Here is a 24,714-nt window from a genome sequence, read left to right on the forward strand (position 1 = left end):
TGAGCTGGGAGAGGCACGAAGCTGCAGTAAGCCGTGCTAAACCCCGTATCTGGTAGCGCCCACCCCCGACGGCACGTAAGGATCCATCTAGACACGGCGCCACGCTTGTCTCCTGCCCTCGCAGCGAGGTTCCCAATGCCTTTGGCAAACGGTAGACCTGAGCAAACCAGACTTCATCTAAATACAGAGGAGCACAGACCCCGCCGGGAGGAGGGCGCTCTGCACACAGGCGGGCACTCCTATTTGCCCCTCACGGCGACGCTTCCCGAGGGCCCAAGGCCCCCTCAGCACGCAGCACCACGGCCCCGGGAGAGGCGCCAGCGTGTGCCCCCCGCAGACGTACCTGCCTTCTTCTTCCTCTTCTTCTTCACTTTGAGCGGCTTCACCACGAGCTCCCGGTCGAAGTCCTCTGAGCTAATGACACTGAACCTGTGCGCGGCGGGCTGGCCGCCCCTGCCCGGCTCCGGGGCCGCCTGGGGCCCGGAGCCGCTGTCGGTGGAGTTGAGCGAGCTGCTCCTGCTCCTCGGCTCGCTGGCCACGGAGCTGGCCACGGAAGCGCCTCTGAGCCGAGGCTCGGGGTCCGTGGCCCCTGGCGGCCCCTCTGTGTGCTGCGCGGGCACTTGCTCTGTGCATCCGGGCGTCTCCAGGCTGTCTCGTGCTGAGAAAGAAGAATTCCGTTTTACTACCACTTCTCCAAGTCCACATGCTCTTATGCTAACTCACCCTGCACACCAGCCTCTAAGTACAGAGAACTCACAAAACTCAAAGAATTGCACAAAATATCCCAATAGCCGAAGCCAGTTTTGCTCAGTGGATAGAGCGTTGGCCTGCAGACTGAAAGGTCCCAGGTTCGATTCCAGTTAAGGGCATGTACATTGATTAAGGGCACATCCCCAGTAGGGGGTGTGCAAAAGGCAGCTGATGGATGATTCTCTCTCATCGATGTTTCTAGCTCTCTATCCCTCTCCCTACCTCTCTGTAAAAAAATCAATAAAATATATTTAAAAAAAACACACAAAAAAACAGGGGTGTAAACAGTATTTTAAGAATCATAAGAAACCTGCCAGATGCCTTCCTAGTTTACATAAAGCCACAATCATTTAGCAAAATGGTCAGGGTTATAAATAAAACTGCCACTGCTCACACACAGTACCTGTATTTCCAGTACAAACCTATGGATGGTAGTCCCTCCGGCCTGCTCGAAATTCTTATAATGTTCCTGTCTCCCTTTAAGAGAAAGATTTCATCTTCTGTGCAGGAAACGGACACGATATCACCCGATCCTTCCAAACCAGCAATTGTCACCTGTCCAGAAACAACACAAAGTCACCGCTCAGGCAGGACTGCCTCCTGGGCCCGAGCCACCGCACGCACCGGACCGAGGACGCGCGCTGTGTTTTGCTGCGGAACTTCCTGAAGTTGGTGGGTGTCCTGAGCTGGCAGGTGGGCGGGTGATTCTGACGGGTCTGACCTGGAGCCGCCCTCCTCACCAGCACATTCCGTGTCTGGGGAGCAGTCTCCCACCTCCCGGCCGCTCTCTGGACCCCGTCCTCACCTGCTCCCCTCTCCCTGTGACACGGAGCTCCTCCTGCCTGTGGGACCTGCTTGGTGACCTCACAGCTCTGCTCGTAAGACAAGGAGAAACTAAAATGTCTTTTTACAAGTTTCTATATCCGACTCTATGGTAATAGCCTGTTATCACCATGGTTTTAAACAGAAATGGCAAAGTGATGTGTCTCCATCTGGGCAGAGGGACCAGGTGAGGACAGGGAGGAAGGGAGCTGAGAGAGCCTGTGGCTCGGGCCGCCCTGGGAGGCCTCGGGAGTCATGACTCCCAAGCTGCCTTCGTTTACGCCTCAGCCCTGGCAGTCCGGAAAACACGACCCAGACAGACCTCAGAGAACACGTTTAATTTTGTGCCTAAGTGCAAAAACCCCCACAATTTCTTGGCCAGGGCAGGACTATGAATAGCAAACCAAGGATTTTTTCAAATCTACACAAATAAACCTTCACCCGGTTTCCCTGCCTGGCCCGGGGGAAAGTAAGGCATGAGAACTATTCCGTTCCCTCCGGCATCGAGAGGCAGCCCGGTGAGCCTGGGGACTCCGGGACGGGGTGCGGGCCACCTACCTGGTTGACGGTGTCTAGAAGGTAAACGCTGTACTCATTCCAGCTCAGCACCCAGCCTTCCCGGAAGAAGCAGGAAACCAGCCCCAGCTGCCTCTCGGGGAAGCTGCCACTCCCCGCGTCGAAGGAGTCCAGGCGCGGGTGCAGCTCGAAGGGCGTGACCCCCCCAGCGAAGACGTCTTTTAAGAGGAGCGTGGCTTGCACAGTCCCCTGGACACCAGCCCTCCACAGCCGGAGCCCTGGCCGGGACGCGTACAAGGTCAGGTCGCTCTGCTTACAAAGTCCTGGGATAAAACAAGCACCAAACTTCCCGGTGCTGGAAGGAAAGAGAAACAAGGCACGGGCTGACTTAAAGCGATGGCTGCTGCTGACTGTCGCCGGCAGGTTTGGTAACTCTAAACAAGACGTTCTGAGAGCCTCTTCTTTCCCTCGTTAACTGGACCGCCATCCCCGCGCCCACCGACAGGTCTCTCCTCATGACACCTGGAGGGCCAGCCACGAGCGCACCTCCTGTTCCCAGGTCACCGCTTCCTGTGTCCCCCGCGGCGCTGCACCCACTGCTTTAGCTGCTCTTGTTTCACCCCCACGACCCTGCGAGGCAAATACTGCGACCCTGTTCTGAGGCTGGAGCTGGCAGCTCAAGGGTGCCCGCCTCCCGGCCTGAGCTGCTCCTGCTGACCATCGCCCTCACCCACTGCCCAGCATGCCCAGTCTCCCCGGCCCTCACCAGCGCCTGTCAGCTCCACCTCGCTGGCAAGCCAGCCCACTGCCCACTCACCCCGCCCCCATCTTCCCCAGCCTGAGACCTCTGCGGGGTACTCCTCCAGCTCCCCTACCCTCTCCCTCCCACTGTCCTTCCCTGCACCCTTCCTCAGCTCTCCCTCCCCACCCTGCGCAGAGTCCTCCCAGGGGCTGGGCACCCCGGGCTGCTGCCGCCTTCTCCCACACGGCAGGCGGCAGGCGGACTTGGCCTGATCCTTCTTGTCAGTTTTTCCTTGCGGCATCAGGTCAGAGGGACAAGCCCAGCCTGGAACCCTTCACCTCTTTCCCGTCTGCTCCCTGCCCTCCCCACCCCAGACCCTGGTACTGCTGGCAGAGTGGCTGAGGGACAAACGCCCTCGGAGGCCGGGGACCCCGGCACCTGGGGAAGGTCCAGCTCGGGAGGGCAGGCGCTGGCGGGAACTCACCCCTTCCTGGGCTGGGCGCCCACCTGGCGCACACTCTGCTCCTCGGTGAGGAAGAGCAGGCTGCGCTGCGCCGTGGACACCAGCAGCACCTTCTGGCTGTAGTCCAGCTGCACCACGGAGCTCGGCTCCTCCAGCACCAGGTGGGACCTGCAGGCGCCCTGGAGAGGCAGGCCGGTTACCCCACGTCGGGCCCAGCACCCACCTCCCCCATGACTAGCAGGCCGGTTACCCCACGCAGGGCCCAGCACCCACCTCCCCGTGACTAGCAGGCCGGTTACCCCACGCAGGGCCCAGCACCCACCTCCCCGTGACTAGCAGGCCGGTTACCCCACGCAGGGCCCAGCACCCACCTCCCCTGTGACTAGCAGGCCGGTTACCCCACGCCGGGCCCAGCACCCACCTCCCGTGACTAGCAGGCCGGTTACCCCATGCAGGGCCCAGCACCCACCTCCCCGTGACTAGCAGGCCGGTTACCCCACGCAGGGCCCAGCACCCACCTCCCCGTGACTAGGAAAGTACCCGCTCTGTTACTTTCATTTAGGCCAAGTTCCCTGAAAGTGCACGCTTTAACTCGTGTCATAGGCAGTGTCAACCATCGCCCTGAGATTACCTTGAAAAGTCCTTACTAAAGAGAAAACAGTCTGTGCTAACATCTATCTCAGGCACCTCAAGCTTGACAAGAAACATTAAAAACTCCGTATAATTTATTTTAAAATGTCTCAGTAGATCGTTCAAAGAAAAAATTCAAGAAGATCTAAGCAGAAACATGCTGCACCACGAGTATTACTTATCCTATGACAAAGGGGCACATGGGACTTTCCATAAAATGGCTGAGATTACGACCAGCTAAGTTCATATTATACTTTGCCCCAGAGTTCAACGCAATTTGGGGGACATTTCATTGCTGCCGACTGAAAGGTCAGAGAAAACAGGAGGTTATAAGGAAATTGAAATGGTATTAAACATATCAAAAAACAGAGTGAAATCTAGAAGGCACTTTGCTGTTAACACAAACTCTGCTTCGTGGAGTCAGAGATCTGCCTGCCTCCGTCCCTCTTTCCCTGAGCCCGTTTCCGTTTCCGTTTCCGGGGAAGAAGTACTGATGTGCTAGCACAGGCCTGGAGGGGAGGGGAGGGGAGGGGACGGAAAGGGAGGGGAGGTTAAGGGGAGAGGAGAGAAAGGGAGGGGAGGGGAGGAGGGGAGGGGAAGGGCAATCAGACTCACCCTAAGGGTTACAAGGGGACAATTCACCCTTTAGACTCACAGCTCCGTGAACTGTGCCAAGCACCCAAGCCGGTAACCGTCACCCGATGAAGACACAGAGGCCCGTCCCTCCAACACCAAGGACTATTCGGGCAGACTTTCACCCGCACTGGCAGCTACGCCAGCGGCAGCTTGTTAGCTTCTGACTTTCCTGGCAACGTGATGACATTCACCGCACTGCGTTTTACAACAACCTACACCCTCCCGTTTTATTTTTGCAAATCTCACAGCGTCTTTAGATCCTGCTTCCCGCTGAGCAGCGTCCTGTGGCCGGCGAGTGGCGGCGGGAAAGGACACACGGGACCCTCAGCAGTGTCCGGGGTCAGCTTCCGGCACAGCGTGGTCTCCAAGGGCAGCCCGCAGTCGCAGGCCACACGCTGCCAGCCTTGCTCAGTGGCCTGCACTGATGGAGCACAGCCACATGGGGGAGCCGCAGAGCCTCGAGGTGGCCAACTGAGCAGGAAACCCCACTCCCCGCGCCGCTGGGCCCCACACGGGCGCTCAGCACTTAGGATCTTTTCTGGTGGAGAAGGACGACTTCACGCAATCCTGGCCCCTGGGCGCCGTGTTTCTGCGCTGCGTCCGCCGTGCACGGGAGCACCCTGTCCTCAGTGCTTGTCGTGCCCCCAGCGCCGCCAGCTGCTTTGGAGGCGGCCATCCCTCCGGGTGGTACTGACAGGCCTTCACTAGGGAGAACAGAGGGAGCCTGTGCTCCCAGGGCAGCAGGCGGCAGTGTTTGTGGCTGACGACGACGATCAGGTTTTCAAATGAAGATTAGAACCCGAAGCCGTAGCCGCCTGGGGAACCCGAGAGATTCCCGCAGCTGGAGGCTCTTCTGATCAGAATGACGACACTAACCGAGCCGCTCTCTTCCTGTTACGTAATTAAATGTGTCAACACGTGGCAGAGCCGCCTCACTCCGGGCTCAGTGTGTTCTGTTACAAAATGGCACGTGGATCAAAGAGCCTCTCTGACCGCAAGACATACCAGTGGATTCCATGTTAACAGCACAAAAAATCCCCCTGGCTTCAATTCCATACTGTCACTCACACCCGCAACTACCATTAGTCAATGGGGGACAGAACTAAAGAAGAATATCACAGTTCTCTGGAAAGGCTATTAAGACAATCTGTTTCTAACCACAGGCTGGAGTTTCTTTATTCTTCCGAGCAAAACAATGTATTTGCAACAGACTGCGGGCCGTCTTCCCCACGCAGGCATGAAAGAGATTCGCAAGCGTGGGAAGCAATGCCACTCTCTACTTGTTTTGAAACAATTACTTTCATAAAAATGTTATTTATGTTAACATATAACAGGTTTATTATTATTTAAAAATAAATTTAGCTGAAACCGGTTTGGCTCAGTGGATAGAGCGTCGGCCTGTGGACTGAAGGGTCCCAGGTTCGATTCCGGTCAAGGGCATGTACCTTGGCTGCGGGCACATCCCCAGTAGGGGGTGTGCAGGAGGCAGCTGATCAATGTTTCTCTCTCATCAATGTTTCTAACTCTCTATCCTTCTCCCTTCCTCTCTAGGCCATCTCTGGGTGTCCTCATTAAAAAATCAATAAAATATATTTTAAAAAACCAATAAAATAAATGTAATAAATATGTTTTACTTTCTCAGGTCTGGTTTCTATCACGGTGCACTGAGCACACAGAACTCACACAGAAGACAGCCCTTGGGTCTCCTTCTCAGGGGTGTGAAGGGGTCTGAGACCAGGCAGTCTGAGCTGCTGCTGGAGAGCACCGATAAGAAGTCAGTCTTGGGTCCGAGGGACAAGAGCCACTCAGCCAGTAGTTGAATTCCTGCCCTGCACTCGGCGTGAAGGCTACAGTAAGAAAACGGAAGGGCCGCGCCACCTCGGAGGTCAGACCCGCAGGGCGACAGCAGGAGGCCAGTCACGGGGAGGCAGGAGGCCAGTAACGCGGGGTGGGGGTGGGGGGCGGGCTTGTGGCGGAAGCTGTCCGCTGCTGAGCTCTGCAGGAGTTAGCGTGTGGCTCTGACCTGCTGCCAGGTCTCTTGGTGTCCTCCGTGGACCGGGCTGAGAGCACAGCTCCGGGGACCCTCGGAGGATTAATAAGTAGGAAACGTGAGGGCGGGGCTGGACCTGGCCGCCTCACAGCGGCAGCGCGTGGCGAGGGGTGAGCGGTGCACACCGAAAGCGCTGACCTCTGTCCAGCTGACGGGGGCGTCACCTCGTTCCCACAAACCCTCAGGCATTAGGAGGCAGAAGAGGCAGCAAGGGAGTGAAAACGTGGCTGCTCCCGTGCAAACCAAGGCCAGCTCTTCCGTCACCAAGCAGAGGCCCATGAAACATTAGGAAAGTCCTTGAAACAGGGTGTGTTACACCTAATTCAACAGGACGATGATGAAGAACACACACCGACGAACTAAAACCGCAGTGACTGCTCCGGACACCAGGCCCGGGGCCTCGGGAGCTCTTACCTGGTCCAGGTCCAGGGAGGAGTAGACGATCCTCCCCCTGTCATCCCCGGAGAACAGCTTCATGCCGTTGGGGCTCCACGCCAGGGCGGTGATGCTGCTTTTGTGGATCCCGGTGACGTCGAATCTCCGGAACTAGAGGAAGCCGTCAGTCACACAGAGAAGGAAAGGAGCGGCTCGGGGTGGAGCTTTGGGGACAAGGTGGACGGAGCCGCCACGTTTGGGCGAGCTGGGTCCCATTTGCCCACGTACCTCCAAAGCCCAGAGCACAGCCAGAGATGGCCCAGCGGCATTCAAGTCGCCACGTGTGCTTTCTGCGTGCCCTACCAGGACCAACATGCTGCCTGTTGACAAGCACACGGTGGGAGCTTCCCTGGCCATCGCTGTCCAGGCACACAGGATTCTCACTTAAAAGCCTGGGGACTTGTCCGAACCGGAACCGCGGCGGCTCACCTGCTTGTTCCTCCCGGGCAGCGACGACACCAGCTGGAAGACGGCGACCCGCCCGGAGGCTGTGCCCGCGGCCACCAGGTCGTCAAAGCAGCTCAGCAGCTTCACCGCCGTGATGGCCTCCATCTTCCCCTGAGAGAGGAGAAGCCCACCCCCGTCAGCTGCTCTCCGCACACGCCCGGGGAGAGGACCGCACGGGCGCATCTCCTCCCTGGAGGGCGCCGCAGTGCGGGAGATGGTGACCGTTAGCGCTCCTTCCATTTCAGTTTGTAATCGCGGGAACATCATCAAACACGGCATTTCTGATGAAGGAAGTGCTGCTCACCCACGTGTGAACACACTGAGCTCTGAGTGAGAGCGACGAGGGAGCCTGGGCAAGAGGTGATTCGGAGTGGAGTGCAGGGGGAGGGCCAGCAAGAAGACCCGCAGAGAGAGAGCCTCTGGGACCCTCAGGCTGGAGGCGGTATGTGCCATCCGAGAAGGGCAAAGTGAACGGGCGGAGGCAGTGCCCGGGTGAGGACAGGAGCCCCTCTCCAGTCTCTTAGACAGAGAGGCAACAGGTCTCTTCTAGTCTACTGTTAATGCTTTCTATTGGGTTCTTTAAAAAAGTATATATACATATATATATGTGTGTGTGTGTGTGTGTGTGTGTGTTTGTTTATTTATTTATTTATTTCAGAGAGGAAGGGAGAAGGAGAGAGAAAAAACATCAATGATGAGAGGGATCCACCAATCAGCTGCATCCTGCATACCCCCCACTGGGGATCAAGCCCGCAAACCCAGGCATGTGCCCTTGTCCAGAATCAAACTCGGGACTCTTCAGTCCACAGGCTGAAGCTCCATCCACTGAGCCACGCTGGCTAGGGCAACAAATGACAATGAAAACACAACAATCCAAAAATCTATGGGACACAGTGAAAGGAGTCTTGAGAGGGAAGTTCATAGCTCTACAAGCCTACTGCAAAAAACAAACAAACAAAAAACCCACAAGAAACAATGGTAATAAATTAACTAACCCTACAACTCAAAGAGTTAGAAAGAGAGCAACAAGAAAAGTCCAGTATAAGCAGAAGGAAGGAAATAATAAAGATCAGAGTGGAGATAAAAACATAGAGACCAAAACAAACAAACAAACAAACAAAACCCCAATACAAGAGATCAACAAAACCAAGAGCTTGTTCTTTGAAAGGCTAAATAAGATTGATGAACCCTTAGCCAGGCTCACCAAAAAGCAAAGAGAATGGACCCAAGGATCATACCTCAACACAATAAAAGCCTTATATGACAAACCTACAACCAACATCATACTCAATGGGCAAAAAATAAACCCATTTTCCCTAAGAACATCAAAATAAAAAGCTTCTGCACAGCAAAAGAAACCATTAACAAAACAACAAGAAAGCCCACTGCATGGGAGAACACTTTTGCCAATGTTATCTCTGATAAGGGTTTAATCTCCAACATTTACAGGGAACTCATACAATTGAACAAAAGGAAGGTAAATAATCCAATAAAAAAATGGGCAAAGGACCTAAATAGACACTTTTTGAAAGAGGACATTCAGAAAGCCAAGACATGAAAATATGCTCAAAGTCACTATTCATCTGAGAGATGCAAATCAAAACAATAATGAGGTACCATGCCGGGACCGGTTTGGCTCATTGGATAGAGCTTCGGCCTGCGACTGAAAGGTCCCAGGTTCGATTCCGGGCAAGGGCATGTACCTTGGTTGTGGGCACATCCCCAGTAGGGGGTGTGCAAGAGGCAGCTGATCGATGATTCTCTCTCATCGATGTATCTAACTCTCTATCCCTCTCTCTTCCTCTCTGTGAAAAATCAATAAAATATATTAAAAAAATAAATAAATAATGAGGTACCACCTCACACCTGTCAGGATGACTATCATCAACAAATCAACAAATGACGAGTGCTCGTGAGGATGCGGAGAAAAAGGAACCCTCGTGCACCGCTGGTGGGAATGCAGACTGGTGTAGCCGCTGTGGAGAACACTATGGTGTTTCCTCAAAAATTTAAAAATTGAACTCCCATTTGACCCAGTGATCCCACTTCTAGGAATATATCCCAAGAAAACAGAAACACCAATCAGAAAGGATATATGTATCCTATGTTCATAGCAGCACAATTTACAATAGCTAAGATTTGGAAACAGCCATCAGCAGGAGTGGATTAGAAAACTATAGTACATCTATACAATGGAATACCACGCTGCTATAAAAAAGAAGAAATTCTTACTATTTGCAGCAACATGGATGAACTGGAGAGCATTATGCTAAGTAAAATAAGCCAGTCAGTGAAAAAAATACCACATGATCTCACTCATTTGTGTATAATAAAGAACATTATCACCTGATGAACAGAAAGATAGATACAGAGGCAGAGAAGCATCGAACAGACTGTCAAATTACAGTGGGAAGGCTGGGGAGTGTTGGTGAGGGTAAGAGATCAACCGAAGGACTTGTATGCATGCATATAAGCATAACCAATGGACATAAGACACTGGGGAAGGGCATGTGCCGGGGGGTAGGGGCGGCTTGGGAAGGTCAAGGGGGGGAAAGAGGAGACATATGTACTACTATGTGTAATACTTTAAACAATAATTTTTTTTAAAGGCGCCACCAGCCCTGGCCGTGTGGTTCAGTTGGTTGGAGTATCGTCCTGTACAACAAAAGGTTTTAGGTTCAATTCCAGGTCGAGGCGGGTATGAGAGGCAACTGATAGATGTTTCTTTCTCTCTCTCTCATAAAAATAAGAAAAATAAGAAATAAAACCACCACGTCAGGAATCAAAATCATTTGCTGGAAATCTTGCCATATCTTAGCATAAATTACAACAGTGTGTACTTTCCCCCAATGCTTTCAAAATAAAACTCATCACGCCTTTGGAAGCTTGCGTATCTGTGTGTGGTGCTCAGACACCTGCCCTGGTAAAGCACTGTGCTCAGTCTACGTTAATGTTATTAAATACAATCACTAAAAAATAATAATAAAAATAAATAAATATAATCACTAATAAGTGTTACAGTTCTTCACTTAAGAACCAAAACATCTCAAGAATCAGATTATCCACATTTAACTCCACTTCACCTAGAAACAAAAGCTTCAACTTCTGATCATATCATCCAGCTATTCCAAAGAACATCTCTCTGAATACCTAGAAATGCTGAGTAAGATACATAAAAACATCCTTCTAAATGCATGGCTGACCTTTAAGAAGTAAAAACATTTACCGGTGCCAAAATCAGAGAGAGTATTGCCAAACCCCGAAGCTGCAGGCTTCCCTGCACTACTCGGCTTCGGGTCAGACGAGGTGGAGACGGGGACCCACAGGCCCTGCCAAAGCCGGAACGGAACCCCTGTGAGCCTCAGAGAAAGGGTGGGCGAGGGGAAACGGACTTGTTGGCAAAGGAGGCTGACAATGAACTCGGCCTGATCTCAGCACTGATGGCAGTGCGTAAAGAATCTCCCCTAAGATCTGCATTCACTCAGCATCAGTCTGACTTCCTTCCTCTCCACTGAGAAGGAGCTCCACGCGGGCAATGTGCCTGAAGCGCCCCAGGTGAGGAGCACACCGAGTGACCGAGTGAACGTAAGCCCCATCTGCGTCTCGCCCGGGCCCCTCAGCATCGCCGTGGAGACCAGCCACATCATTAGAAATGGCCGGGGAAACGGGCCATGAAGAAGCATCGGCTCCGGGAACTTCCACACCAAGGTCACCGGTCAGAAGAGCTTTGTTCACAGGCCTGAGGTCTGCCCGCCTCGGCCCAGGCACTCGGTGCCTGGCGGGCGCAGCCACAGAAGGGGGGCCTCGGAACGCGCATGTGGTGGCGCTCAGATGACCCCACCCAGGAGAGGATGTGAGGCCAGGTCATTACCGTGCGACATACGAAGTAAAAAGGCACGACGAACTCTATTTTATTTAAAAAAGAGCGAATATCGAGGGTTACTTTTCATGACTGAAGCAGGATGCACGAAACCTTTTAGGGTTTCCAAACACTAGGACTAAAACCCACTATTAGTATCTCTTTCAGCAGTATTTCTATTTCACAAAAAGGAATCCTTCAAGGTAACACATTATTTAAAAACGGGAATTTCACTGCACTACCTTCCTTAAGCCCCAGCGAGCTTGGCCTCTCACTCCGGCTGCAATGAGAGGTGGGCCGCGCCCACAGCAGGGCTGCTGGTCTCCGGCGAGAGGGCCAGCGAAGGGGCCAGCAGGGAGCGCTTACTGCTGGCGTTGTGGTGCTTGTGCGGGGACACCAGCAGCCGGGCTGCTCGCAGAGCCTGACGGCCTGGGAAAAGGGGCAAGACCCGCCAGCCGCGACCTGCACGTCGGCACCGACACCCGGGCAGGAGGTCGGGGAGGGTTGTGGTCCGCTCCCTGAGGGCAGAGGAGGGCGGCAGGCACGGTGCTGCCTGCAGGAGGTCTCATGGCACCGACTGTCCTTGTTTTCATTGTAAAATGAGGAAATACTATCACATGGAAAGACAATTTACAACAAAACCACACACAGTGTAAAGGGTTATCATAGGACAAGCACACAAGTCCCATCTAGCTCTGGAAAGGGAGCATCTGGAACAACTCCGAAGCCCCGTGTCCTCTCCCCGGCTCTCAGCTCCACTGCCAGAGGCTGGGCAAACCACGGCCTCGCGGGTCCTTACACACGGAGGCGTGGCCCAGCCTTCCCGCCAGTGCTCAGCCCAGGGAGGCTCCTCTCCGTCACCGAGGCACAGGCAGTGGGAGGTTAAGCCAAAAAGCTGTTACATTTTACAGGGAAAGAGCTGGCAAGCAAACCAGAATGCTGGTGTAGGTATGAGCCATGAATTCCTCCCCTACAGCCAATGTACATCGGCAGCTGTTTCAGTCCAAAAGCTGCCTGACAAGCACGGAGCGGTGTCTGTCTGTTGTTCATCCTCACCGAGGATATTTTCCCACTGGTTTTTAGAGAGAGTGGGAGGGAGGAGTAGAGACAGAGAGAAACATCGATGTGAGGGAGACACATCAATTGGTTGCCTCCTGTATGCACCCCCACCCGGGCCAGGGATTGAGCCTGCAACCAACGTATGTGCCCCTAACCGGAATCAAACCCAGGACGCTTCAGTCTGAGGGCTGACGCTCTAGCCCCGAGCCAGGCGGGCCAGGGCGAGCACGGAGCAGTTTCTGAAGAAACCACTGAAGTGTCGTAGCCAGCACGCCAAGGAGATCCCGACTCCCGAGGGATCCCCGCACCCAGCTGCACAGGAGTCCGGCCTGCTCTGCCGCAGACCGCCCACTTCCTTCCCTCACGTCCTCTTTGCCATTGATAAGGGCACAGCTCAGGATTATCCTGGCCCAGGAGCCACTCCTCTGGCTCTGCCAGGAGACCGCCCGTCTCAGACCTCGTCCTGTTTCCCTCAGGTGCAGCTTCACTGTGGCAACTTAACTTCCTCAGACAGACATCCAATAGTCAGAGCATTTAAAAAGGAATTTGACAGGAGCTGGGAATGGTTTCCCAGACAAACACGTCACCATTAGGACAGCCTGCTGCCCACTTTCTTAGGCTCCGAACAGAAGAATGCTTAAAAATAAATAAATAAAACAAAAAGCAAAGTGTGAATACCAAAGTAGCGGTCACCAACTGGTGGTCTGTGAGGGCCTAAAGGGAAACAAAGGACCTGCTTTTCTGAACTAAAGCCCTCACTTCACTGGTAGCTCAGTTCTGACCCCGTTAGACTCCCAGCTGGGCTCTGACTCTCCCAGGGAGGCGCCCAGCTGGGCTCTGACTCTCCCAGTGAGGCGCCCAGCTGGATTCTGACTCTCTCCCGAGCCTCCCAGGTCCGTGTGGCAGGTACCCGGCCTGTTTTGCGCTCTCCTGAGTCTCCAGCCCTTGGATAGGCCTAGCACATGGTAAGCGCCGGACACATGCTTATGACGTGCGCACGGGACAGCAGGTGTGGCAAAGGGGCAGAAAGCGGCTGTGGATAGGCAAAGAGTTCTGAAGGCAAAGCCATGAAATCTCAACAACCTGCTGAGTGCTAACAAGGGAGATCATACATTTAACTCCAAAACACAAAATCAGAAACTCAGGTCAAGTTACCGCTCTGATCTATTCCTCTGTATGTCACGCCGTACGTTTAATAAGTTTATAGCACTTTTGTACTTATTATTAGCTCCTCACACATTTCTCTGTGCTTCTGGCACTCACTAGCAAGAATTTCTTGTGTTGCCATCTGCTTTCTCCAACTAACTTGTGTAGAGCAAGAAAAGGTTTCAAAGAGGATTATTCTTGAAAACACATGCCAGGATCTACTGATCATGTAAGAGGCCCGCTTTCTTCTTTAGGAACACACTTCATTTGAAAAAAATGCTCTTTCAATCGCTTCTCGGCCTTTTGGCTAAGATCAAGTGAAAAAAATGCTCTTTCAGCCCAGCCAGTGTGTCTCAGTGGATGAGTCCCATGAATCAAGAGGTCACTGGTTCGATCCCTGGTCAGGGCACATGTTCCGGTTGCATGCTTTGTCCCCAGTAGGGTACGTGCAGGAGGCAGCTGATTGATGTTTCTCTCACATCGATGTATCTCTCTCTCTCTCCCTTACTCTCTCTGAAATAAATATCTTTAAAAATATATTTAAATATATATATATATATATATATATATATATATATATATATAATATAAACTATAGAGCCAGTCTGCCCAAGTTCAGACAATATTGCCACCATTCACTAACTCCTGGTCAAGTCCCTTAACCTCTCTGTGTCTCAGGGTCTCCTTGCTAAAATAGGAATCAAAATAACACCCACCTCATAGAATTTTTCTGAGCACGTGATGAGTTAATACATATATGTAAAGATTAAATAATACCTGGCATATAGTAAGTGCTACATGCATGCTAACCATTTTCTTAGTTTAAATTGAGTATAGCCTTAGCTGATTTGGCTCAGTAGATTGAGTGTCAGCCTGCTGATCAAAGGGTCCCGGGTTCAATTCCAGTCAAGGGTATAGACCTGGGTTGCAGACTCAATCCCCATTAGGGGGTGTGCAGGAAGCAGCCGGTCAATGTTTCTATCTCTCTCTCTCTCATCCTCTCCCTTTCTCTCTGAAATCAATAAAAATATTTTTTGTTCCAAAAATACATCCTTCCAAAGTTTCCTGCCAAGTTTTAAACACTAAAATATTCTCTTTTAAAATGATAGTAGATTTTTTTGGAGGCAATGTTTTAATCTATATCCCACCTCAATTGAAGATGACTTCAGTATTGTCTGGGTGAGAATCTAAGGCCATAGTCTAGTAAACGGGCAGTGAGCTGTCCCACGCTGGAACTCAAACAGGCGAACGTCAGCCCGGGCTCGGGCGTGCGCGTGCAGAGGACTGCAGGACTCACCTCAAAGTTGTACTTCTTCATCCGGCTGAGCCGCCGGCAGTACAGGTAGAGCATGCCGGTGCTGCTGCCCACGGCGATGTAGTCCGCGCTGGTGTCGAGCGCGGTCAGGTAGACGGCCACAGAGCGGAAGCCCTTCTGGATCTTCGTGGGAATGGCGTTGAGGAGATAATACAAAGGGCAGAACTCCCTGAACCTAACTGGCTCCGGTGGGGAGGCCATGGCCACGGTTCCCGCGGCGGATCTTCAGGAAGGGCGAGGAGTGCTGACGTGGCATCTGGGGACCTCTGGGGGCTGGAGAACAGAGAAGTCATGCTCCATAGCGGGAACAGGAACGTTCAGGCGTTCGGGAACCGAACCAAATGGAGAAAGCAAGCCAGCTGTCATTCAGATCACTTTTTTTGGGAAGGGGCATTTAAATTGATTTCAGAGAGGAAGGGAGAGGAGAGAGAAACATCAATGATGAGAATCATAGATCAGCTGCTTCCTACAGGCCTCCCACTAGGGATATAGCCAGCAACAGGGGCATGTGCCATTGACCAGGAATACAACTGTGACCCCCCTGGTTCAAAGGCCTTCCCCAGGTCACAGGCACAGCTCTGACAGACATGGCAGCTACAGGTGGGCGCTCTGCACCTGACCAGCTGCAGGGGCATCTGACCAGCTGGAGGGGCACCTGACCAGCTGGAGGGGCACCAGACCAGCTGGAGGGACACCTGACCAGCTGGAGGGGCACTGACCAGCTGGTGGGGCACCTGACCAGCTACAGGGGCACCTGACCAGCTGCATGGGCACCAGACCAGCTGCACGGGCACTGACCAGCTGCAGGGGCATCTGACCAGCTGGTGGAGCACCTGACCAGCTGCAGGGGCACCTGACCAGCTGGTGGGGCACCTGACCAGCTGGTGGGGCACCTGACCAGCTGCAGGGGCACCTGACCAGCTGCAGGGGCACCTGACCAGCTGGAGGGACATTGAGCCCTGTGGGCTCATGGAGACCTCAAGCCCTCGCGGAAGCGTCCGGTGCTGGGTCCGGTGCTGGGTCGCAGCCGGTGTCAGCGCTGTTTCCTCCGTCTACGGAGCTGGCGACTGACCTCCAACCTTCCACGGGGGATGCGCGTTCCCGGCCATTCAACACTAGTCCCTGCGGGTATGTCCCCTCCTCTCCGGCCTCCCCGGCCCCTCAGGCGGCTCCTTGGGGCAGAAGAGTCCACCCAAGTGCAGCTCGTCCTGGGCAGCCCAGGCCCTCAGCAGCCCAGGCGGTGCGCGGGCGGCACCCCGCCGCCAGCAGACAGAGGCGACAGAACAAAGCCGGCACCCCGGGGAAAAGCGGGGCGGGAGCCGGGCAGAGGCGCGGAGGCAGAGCCGTCCTTCGGGCACGGGCACGGGCACGGGCACGGGCACACCGACCCCGCCGGGCACGGCTAGCGCCTCGCCTGCCAGCCCCGTCAGCCTCCGCCGACGCCGCAGAAACGAGGCCTCCGGTCCACAGGGATGACCGTCTCCGCCGGCGCAGAGCCGCGGCCGCGGACCTGCCCACCGCACCGGCCCGCCCGCTCCCGGGTCGCTATGCGCACCCCGGGGACGAGCCAGGTCTGGGGGCCCCGAGGCTCGGCGGCGGCGTGCTCCCTCCCGAGCCCGGGCGCTCGGAGCCGGCCGGCGGAGGGGACGGGGGCGGCGGGGGAGTGGGCGGAGCCGGGAGCCGGGAGCCGGGGCCGGAGCGGGGGTCGGGGGTCGGGGACGGGGGCGCGGCGGCCGAGTGGGCGGAGCCGGGAGCCGGCGAGGGGCGGGCGCTCCGTGAGGGGAATCAGCCTCGGCGGGCGGGCGGCCCTGAGGCACCGGGCGCGGGGCGCACTCACCTCCCGCCGCAGCCCCTCGGACGCGGCCCCGCCGGCGGCGGAGGCGAGGAGGCCGGGCCGCGGGGGCTGCCGGGAGCCCGTTCCCTGGGCCCCGGGCCCGCCCCGCCGGGCACAGCCGGCTCCTGGGGGCTGGAGCGGCAGCGCCTCCAGCGGCGACCGGAAGTGTCGGGACTTCCGGCGCGTGGGCGGGGCTCCGGCCTCCTTCCGGGGAGATCAGCCGCATGGAAGGTGCGTGAGTTGGGCCCCTGTCCGGGCGGATGGGTGGGGGGAGCCGCGGGTGGGACGGGGTCCCGCAGGGCCCTGCCGGCGGCCTGGGCCGGCAGTTGGCGGAGCCTCGGTTCCCGGCGCGGGGCGGGGTGCCGCCTGCCGGGGCGGCTGTCCTGCGGCGTCAGCGGCCGCGGGGCGCTCCGGAGCCCGGTCAGAGCCGCGCGCATTCCAACCAGGGTGTCCCTGGAGGCGCACACGCACGGAGGGGTTACGAAGGCGGCGTTTGTTAAAAGATTTCATTTTCACAACTGAACTGCCAGCTGATTAGTCAGTAAACTGCTCTCCGGAGTTCTGAGAGCCTCTAGCAATTTAATCAAACCCAGGGGAGGTATAGCAGGTCGGCCGGGAGCACTGGAACAGACAGCCTGGCCTGCCCCTGGCCTGTGAAGTGGAAGGTTGGGGGCAGGGAGAGTCTTGTAGGATTGAGCCCTTACCCTGAGGGACCCGAGGCCCTCTTCGGAAAATAGCGTCAGGACAGAGGATATTACTGGGTGGAGATGGAAGAACACACTGGAGAGGTCCCGGTGGTAACACGAGGCTGGATACTTGCCATGTGCAGGCCCTCACAGACTCCCGCAGAGGAGTCTGATCCAGCACGCCAGGTTTTTTGGGCAGTGAGCGCAGCCGAGGTGTTACAGTAGGAATTAGTAGTTCATATAGTCCGGCCCTCCAGCTCTCTGAGGGACCGTGATCTGGCCCTCACTTTAAAAAGTTTGAGGACCCCTGGTTCTAACCTTTACATAAACTCTTTGAAGTAGATATATCGCACCCCCATTTTACAGATGAGAACATTGAGGCTCTGAGAGGTTAATTAACGTGCCCGAGATTGCACAGCTGGCAAGGGCAGAGTTGGAGTTCTAATCCAGTCCGGATGGTCTTTAGAGTCTAGACTCCAAACTAGACGCTGTGTGTGCTGGACTCCTCCAGGGCCTCCCACAGAGTCTGGACTTCATCCTGTGGGCCAGGAGTAGCCTTTGAAGGGAAGTCACAGGAAGCCTGGAAGAGGGTTGGCTTTTGGGTCTGAGGGTTGCTTCCCGCAGGAGCTGGGATGCGGGTGAGTCTTGGAGCATGGGACAGCCCTAGCCCAGGAAAGGGAAGAACTTTCTAGCAGAAGGAACTGTATGTGCAAAGACCTGCAGGTGACTCCACTTTCCAGGATCTGCCAGGAGTTCATTTTAGCTGTAGATTAAGGGGGTCTTAGGTGGGGGTTAAGGTGGACAGGAAGCAGGTTCTGAAGGACTGGGACTACCTTCTGAGTCCTCCGCACGGAGGTGACCGCTGCACCTCCCATGCCAGCCTTGCGGTGTCTGGAGAACCCCCAAGCTCTGGTCAGATGTGAGGCATCAGAGTGCCTGAGGCCATGACGAGAGCACTGGGCTGGGGCATGGAGGGTTTGGGCACAACTCTGCCCTAGCCCCAACCTTTGGAAATGGTCAAAGTGCCCTGGCTGGTGTGGCTCAGTTGGAGCAGCATCCCACACACCAAAGGGGATCAAATCTCGGTCAGGGCACAAACCCAGGTTTCGGGTTTGATCCCCAGTTGGAGTGTGTGCGGGAGGCAACCAATCGGTGTTTTTCTGTTTCCCTTTTCCTCTCTTAAAAAAAAAAAAAAAAAAAAAAATCAATTAAAAAATAAGAATAAAGACATTCATTGAAAGTGGTCAAAGTGCTTAAGGTAAAACTTTGTGGACCCATTAAGCTGAGAAAGGACTCAGCCATCTCCGGAGAGTCTTCAAATGTGAAAACAGTTGTTTTTCTTGTTTTGGGAACTTCCCGTCATCCATCCCTCTTCATTCCCACGCCCTCTGTCCAGAAGATGGAGCCTTTCAGATCGGCTTACATTGAGTTATGAGGACATTTGCCCTCCAGCTGTGATCAAGAATTTCACAAGAATTATGTTTCTTTTACTGTCTATCAGCAAAGACCCTTGGAAGTGCAACGTCCCGAAAACCTGTCTTATCGGTTAGTGCGAGAAAAATTAAGGACAATGCAGCCGATTGGCATAATTTAATCCTGAAGTGGGAGGCCCTTAATGATGCAGGCTTTGCTACTGCAAATAACATCGCCAACACGAAACTCAGTTTACTGTAAGTACTGCCCGTGCCCCTCCGAGTTAAGCTTCCTAAGGTTGCATTTTTCTTGTGCTGTTGTGATTTATAACAAATATCAATTTCGTTTTTCTCCACAGCTCCAGAAATCCTTATAATTTCCCAGTTGATTGGAGCGATGGGAGAATTTTTTGTTATAATGTTTGGTATTTTGTCCTCAAATAGTCTCGTTCCGGAAGTAGCTTCAGGAGGAAAGGAGTGTCCGCTCGTTGGTAACAAGCCCCTTCCCACCAGCCTGAGTTTATGTTAACAAGGTGATATTTGGAAAGCCCCCAAGGAGGGGAGTGTCGCCAAGGGAAGCAGCCAGGCCATTAGCATCACCCCTCCGGGAGGCGAGGGGCTAGGAGTTGCATGAGTCACCAGTGGCCAGTGGTCCAGTCCATCCTGCCTGCATAATGACGCCTCCATAAAGTCCCAAGAGCAGAACTTCCCAGTTGTAAACAGGGACACCTTGATGTGGGAAGGGACAGGAGCTCCTGTTCCGGGCCCTTCTGGACCTCGCCCTGTGCACCTCTTCATCTGGCTGTTCTTCAATGGCCTTTGTCATAAGCTGGAACCTACTGGGTAACCTGTTTTCCTGACTCAGTGAGTCACTCTAGCAAACTACTTGAACTGGAGGACGGGGTGGTGGGACCCCTGGATTTATAGCCTGTCAGTCAGGAGTACAGGTACCAACTTGGACCCCTGGGAGGGTCACTCTTGGGGAGAGCCCTTCACCTGCTGTGTCTCCAGGTTAGATTAATATATAGACGGTGTCACCAAAATATGTATACGCACACTTTGAAGGATTATAAAGCAGTGTTTACTAAAATACATTTCATTTTCAAAATGAAATTATCAGCTGTCAACTATGTATCCACTTTTGGGAACACCCTGTATTCGTGTTTTCTTAAACTTCTCAAAGTTCTAATTACATGAGTGGCCAGATTATGATGATCTCTGAATGTATAATAACCTAGACACTCAGTGTGTGTGTGTGTGTGTGTGTGTGTGTGTGTGTGTATGTGTGTCTGTCCTCTAATGGCTTGGTTGGTTCCCTTGGCAACCACCCCCCTCCTTGGGGGCTTTCCAAATATCACCTTGTTAACATAAACTGGGGCGTGGTGGGAGGGGCTTGTTACAAATGAGCGGACACTCCTTTCCTTCTGCCTATGTACTTACATTAAATTATATTAAGCAAAAAATATAATTTAAAGGTGCATGAATTCGTGCATGGGTGGGGTGCAGCCAGCCTGGCCAGGGGGAAGGAACATGGGCGGTTGGCCAGCCTGCCTGCTGATGAAACTCCTGGTCGAGGGGACAGTTTGCATATTAGCCTTTTATTCTATAGGATAGACACTGAGTGGCCAGATTATCATGCGTTCAGAGATCATAGCGACCTGGCCACTCGGTGTGTATACGAACATCCCCCAGCTCACTGGTGCCTACAGGCCGAGCCAGGCTTTCCTCGCTGGCCAGGCCGCCAGCGCCCTTTCTTCACATCGGGCGCCTCGAGCCTCCACTCCTTTCCTGGACCCGCATTCCCCCTCCTCTTTAATGTGGAATTTCCTCCGTCGGTGCCGCTGTGACTGCTCCGTGGGGGCACAGCCTCGGTCTGCACAAGGCACCCCAGCTGTGAACTCTGGGGAGTGGCCCCGCCTTCGCCATCTTACCCACACCCCACCCTCCACGGAGGGGGCCACAGGCTGAGGGTAATTGGCTTTTTCTCATGCAAATTGAGTCACTGGTGGACGTGTTCATTGCACGTGTCAGTGAGTGAACACGTTTAAGGACCCGCAACTCCCGCAGCACATCTGACAGCGTCACGTGGACGTTGAGTGTGCGCGAGCTTACGGACTGATTGTTGCCACCTTCCATTTGGTCCAGGAGTCAAGACAAGATCGAGTCAGAGAGCCACAGCCCGTCTTGCGATGAGAATGCCGAGCAGAGGCCGCGGGAATACAGCGCGGAACTGGAGGCGCTGTGCGAGGAGCTGCGGGCCACGTTAGACGGCTTGGTAAGACCCGAGGCCTGGCTACCCACCTGCTGCCCGACGCCCCGGGCGCGTCTGGGGTTGCCTGGCTCTCAGGACCCCGAGGCGGGCTTCCCCGCTCACACGTTGGATTTTCCCTCCTCCGCCTCCTCTGCTGGTCTCTTTCTTTGCCTGTCCCTAAGTCTGCTGTCCAAGATGCTGTCCTAGACCTTTGTTCTCTTGGTCCTGAGACTGGCCGGGGCCAGGCCACTCCGCGCAAGGCTCCATGGTAAACACGTCGAGGCTCTGTGGGCCCCCAGCATCTCTCGTCACCACTCAGCTCTGTCTGGAGGCGAGTGGCTGTAGCTGTGCTGCAGCAAAAACCTTATTCATGGACTCGGAAATTTGAATTTTATATAATTTTCATGTCATACATATTCTCATTTTCAACTATTTAAAAGCCCCATTCTTAGCTGGCAGCTTGTCCAGAAATAGGCTCCGTGGGCAGCTGGCCAGGGTCCTGGTCTGGCACAAGAACTGCTCACAGGCTGTTTAATGGACTGATGACTGACCACCAAACATGGACAAGACACGCCACCTCTTTGCAGGGCATAGGGATAGGGGTTTGCACATGTTTGAACTTGGATAACTATCACTCGCCCATGAACATCAAGTCTATATTTTAACTTCTCCTGATGGTAATGTTTCTTGGTTTGATGGGGACATCTCAGTAGTTTTAGCCTTTTCTTTTTTAAATATATTTTTATTGATATCACAGAGGAAGAGAGGAAGATAGAAACTTCAATGATGAGAGAGAACCATGGATCAGCTGCCTCTTGCACGCCCCCTACTGGGGAATGAACCTGCAACCCAAGCATGTGCCCTTGATCAGAATCAGACCCAGGACTCTTCAGTCCACAGACCTACCTTCTATCCATTGGGCCACACCGGCCGGCCGGCCTTTTCTCCAGACTGAAACGCAGTGCCGACTCCAGGCTATTCTGATGCACGGCTGCTTGTCTCCTCTCAGGATGAGGTCTTTGTGATTGTGCTGTCCTCTCACTCGGCCTTCCCTCTCCCCTGGGGGGTGCTGTGTTCAGGGGCGGAGCGGGTATCCTTCCTTCACCCTCTTCCTCCTCAGAGAGGTTCCATAGACACAGGCAGTTGAAAGCATCAGAAATGAGCTCATTTAATGGCTTCCCGCTTCCACAAGAGCAGGAGCCTGCCTGGGGGTTGAATCCGCCGGCCTTTGGTGCTAGAATGAGTGCTGCTGGGAAAGCCGAGCGAAGTGGCTGCAGTGGGGCTGTTACTGAAGTGACCAGATGAGAGACGTCACAGCAGCCGGCTGCCTGCGACCTGCACTTACTGCGCACGGAGCCAGCGGAGTGGAATTACTGGACTTTCGGTTTCGACAGACTTACATGTCAGCTGTGAAATCTTGAGCTGTTGATCTGAGACTGGAGTAGGTTTCAAATCTCAGTCTCATATTCCAAATTAATATCTTTGCAGACCAAAATACAGGTGAAAATGGAAAAGCTGTCTTCTACCACCAAGGGAGTCTGGGAGCTGGAAAAGTACCATCACAGGCCGGACAGCAGCCAGCCGCCCATGTTCCACACGTGGCCCACCGCCCACTTCTGTGAGTTCCCTCCGCGCGGGGGCCGGTGCGTTCGGAGAGCCTTTGGTGCCATGTAGACTGGCGTGCCGACGCGCTGACAGGCTCTGACATTTAATTCAAGACGATCCATTGGGAGGGGAGGAGCCTGGGGGATCTTAAATAAATAGAGCATTTATTATTGGCTTAATCACCTAATCAGCAAAGAGTAACAGAGACATAGAGACCAGTGCAGCAGGTTGCAATTATTGGCCTTTTAAGCCACTGGGTAGAATGCAGAAAAATTTTTTTTTTTTTTTTTTTTTTTTTTTTTTTTTTTTTTAAGATAGTTCTTTTACCTTTTGCTTTGAGTAAAGATAAAACTTCAGCTGAAACTGGTTTGACTCAGTGGATAGAGCGTCAGCCTGCGGACTGAGGGTCCCAGGTTCAATTCCGGTCAAGGGCATGTACCAGTAGGGGTGTGCAAGAGGCAGCTGATCGATATTTCTCTCTCATTGATGTTTCTAACTCTCTATCCCTCTTCGTTCCTCTCTGTAAAAAACCAATAAAATATATTTTTAAAAAACATTAAAAAAGAAAAAAGATGAAACTTCAGTGAACCTCATGGGAGAAGGCTGCTTGTGAATGGAATCCTTTGCTTTCCTAAGCCCAGGCAGTCGGTTATTTTTAGCTTTATTGTTTAAAGAGGGCTAAGCCCCTGGGTAGCGATGAGCTCACCTTCCTAAGCAAGAAGGGCTGACACCACTAGTGGGTGTGTGTGTGTTGTCAGGGGAGGCTCACCCACCGGTGAGCGCCGTGCGGGTTCCCAGTGCTGAGGTGACAGCCACTCTTCGTTCTGGGTGCTGACCGCGTTCCCCTGCTGAGCCCGCAGCCAGGTGTGACGCCTCCGCGCTTGGCCTCTGCGCCGGAGCCGAGTGTGGCGTTCAGCCAGCAGCTTCCGCCCGGGCTTCCTGTGTGGTCACTAACGGGAGACTCGCATGTGTTACAGACGAGGTGTCCCGCCGCCTCTCGGACATGTACGGGGCGGAGCTGCTGCTGAAGCGCACCATCGTGGAGCAGCTGGCGCACACCGCGGACCGCGACCTCTCCCTCACCTACCTGTCGCTGTGGCTGCACCAGCCCTACGTGCAGAGCGACAGCAGGCTGCTGCTGGAGGGCATGCTGCTCGAGACAGGGCACCGGGCGCTGTGACTCCAGGCCGCCTGCTCCCCCGGCCTCTGCAGCGTCCGCCGTGGACAGTCCTGCATGTAGGACCCAGGGCCGGGCCCCGGCCCCCTTCTTGGGGTCGTCCAGACTGGACCGGTTCACCAGCTTCCCGCGGCCTCTGCAGATGCAGTGATGCTGCGAACTGCCTGCCACACAGTGTCACGGTGCCCACGGTGAACCTGGCATCCTGAGGACCTCGGCACGAAATAAATGAGTGTGATCCTGTTTCCGTAAACCAGGTGGATCTCACACAGGTGCCTTTGTGTAGCAGATCCCTGGTTTTAGTTTTTACTTTATACTTACTGTATTGTTTGAGTTTTTGAGACTAGTTTTATAATTACAGCTACTGTTTAAAACAAGTTTGCCCAGCTGGTGTGGCTCAATGGTTGAGCGTCAACCCATGAACCAGGAAGTCAAAGTTCAATTCCTGTTCAAGCACATGCCCAGGTTGCCAGCTCAATTCGGAGTTGGGGGTGCAGGAGGCAGCTAATCAGTTATTCTCTCTCATCATTGATGTTTCTCCCTCTTCCTTCCTCTGTGAAATCTGTAAAAAATATATTGCAATGGCTGGCTTGGCTTAACAGATAGAGTGTTGGCCACAGACTGCAGGGTCCTGAGTTTGATTCCAGGCAAAGGCATGCATCTAGGTTGCGAGCTCAATCCCTGGCCCTGGTCGGGGCATGTGCATGAATCAACTAGTTGCTCTCTCTCTCATCTATGTTACTCTGTCTCTCCCCGTCCCTTCCACGCTCTAAAAACCAACGGGAAAATGTCCTCGGGTGAGGATTAACAAAGAACTGAAAATATTTTAAAAATACCAGAGATAACGGCGCCAAAATGGGCTCATGAAATGAAAATTCC

The 24,714-nt window shown here is 53.9% G+C and overlaps 2 protein-coding genes across 4 annotated transcripts in view; one reads left to right on the top strand and one right to left on the bottom strand.

The window, feature by feature from the left end:
* TECPR2 (tectonin beta-propeller repeat containing 2) overlaps positions 1-16,835 on the bottom strand; it is a 43,807-nt gene extending 26,972 nt beyond the window's left edge. For 2 of the 3 annotated variants that reach the window (XM_084861379.1, XM_084861381.1), the window contains exons 1-8: positions 16,708-16,835; positions 14,853-15,143; positions 7,474-7,602; positions 7,024-7,155; positions 3,315-3,472; positions 2,131-2,443; positions 1,173-1,305; positions 344-658 (exon numbers count right to left, since the gene is read on the bottom strand). In XM_084861379.1, coding sequence (XP_084717505.1) covers positions 344-658; positions 1,173-1,305; positions 2,131-2,443; positions 3,315-3,472; positions 7,024-7,155; positions 7,474-7,602; positions 14,853-15,071 — 1,399 coding nt within the window. In that variant the 5' untranslated portion in view covers positions 15,072-15,143; positions 16,708-16,835. Of the gene's footprint in view, positions 1-343; positions 659-1,172; positions 1,306-2,130; positions 2,444-3,314; positions 3,473-7,023; positions 7,156-7,473; positions 7,603-14,852; positions 15,144-15,942; positions 15,981-16,707 lie in introns of those variants that run through there. The other variant, XM_084861380.1, reaches the window with a different exon arrangement.
* On the top strand, positions 16,803-24,212 carry CINP (cyclin dependent kinase 2 interacting protein). Its single transcript, XM_084861444.1, has 5 exons — positions 16,803-16,935; positions 18,892-19,060; positions 20,948-21,077; positions 22,542-22,671; positions 23,636-24,212. The coding sequence occupies exons 1-5, from the start codon at positions 16,929-16,931 to the stop codon at positions 23,836-23,838; spliced, it is 639 nt and encodes a 212-aa protein (XP_084717570.1). The 5' UTR covers positions 16,803-16,928; the 3' UTR covers positions 23,839-24,212.
* The last annotated feature ends 502 nt before the right edge of the window (positions 24,213-24,714 follow it).

The sequence above is a fragment of the Pipistrellus hanaki genome (genome assembly GCF_964339955.1).
Source record: "Pipistrellus hanaki genome assembly, chromosome: 1".
NCBI classification, from domain to species: Eukaryota; Metazoa; Chordata; class Mammalia; order Chiroptera; family Vespertilionidae; genus Pipistrellus; species Pipistrellus hanaki.

Coding starts and splice junctions, on each gene's coding strand:
- CINP (XM_084861444.1), top strand. Junction 21,078..22,541: donor GGGCCACGTTAGACGGCTTG/GTAAGACCCGAG, acceptor ATATCTTTGCAG/ACCAAAATACAGGTGAAAAT. Junction 22,672..23,635: donor GTGGCCCACCGCCCACTTCT/GTGAGTTCCCTC, acceptor CATGTGTTACAG/ACGAGGTGTCCCGCCGCCTC.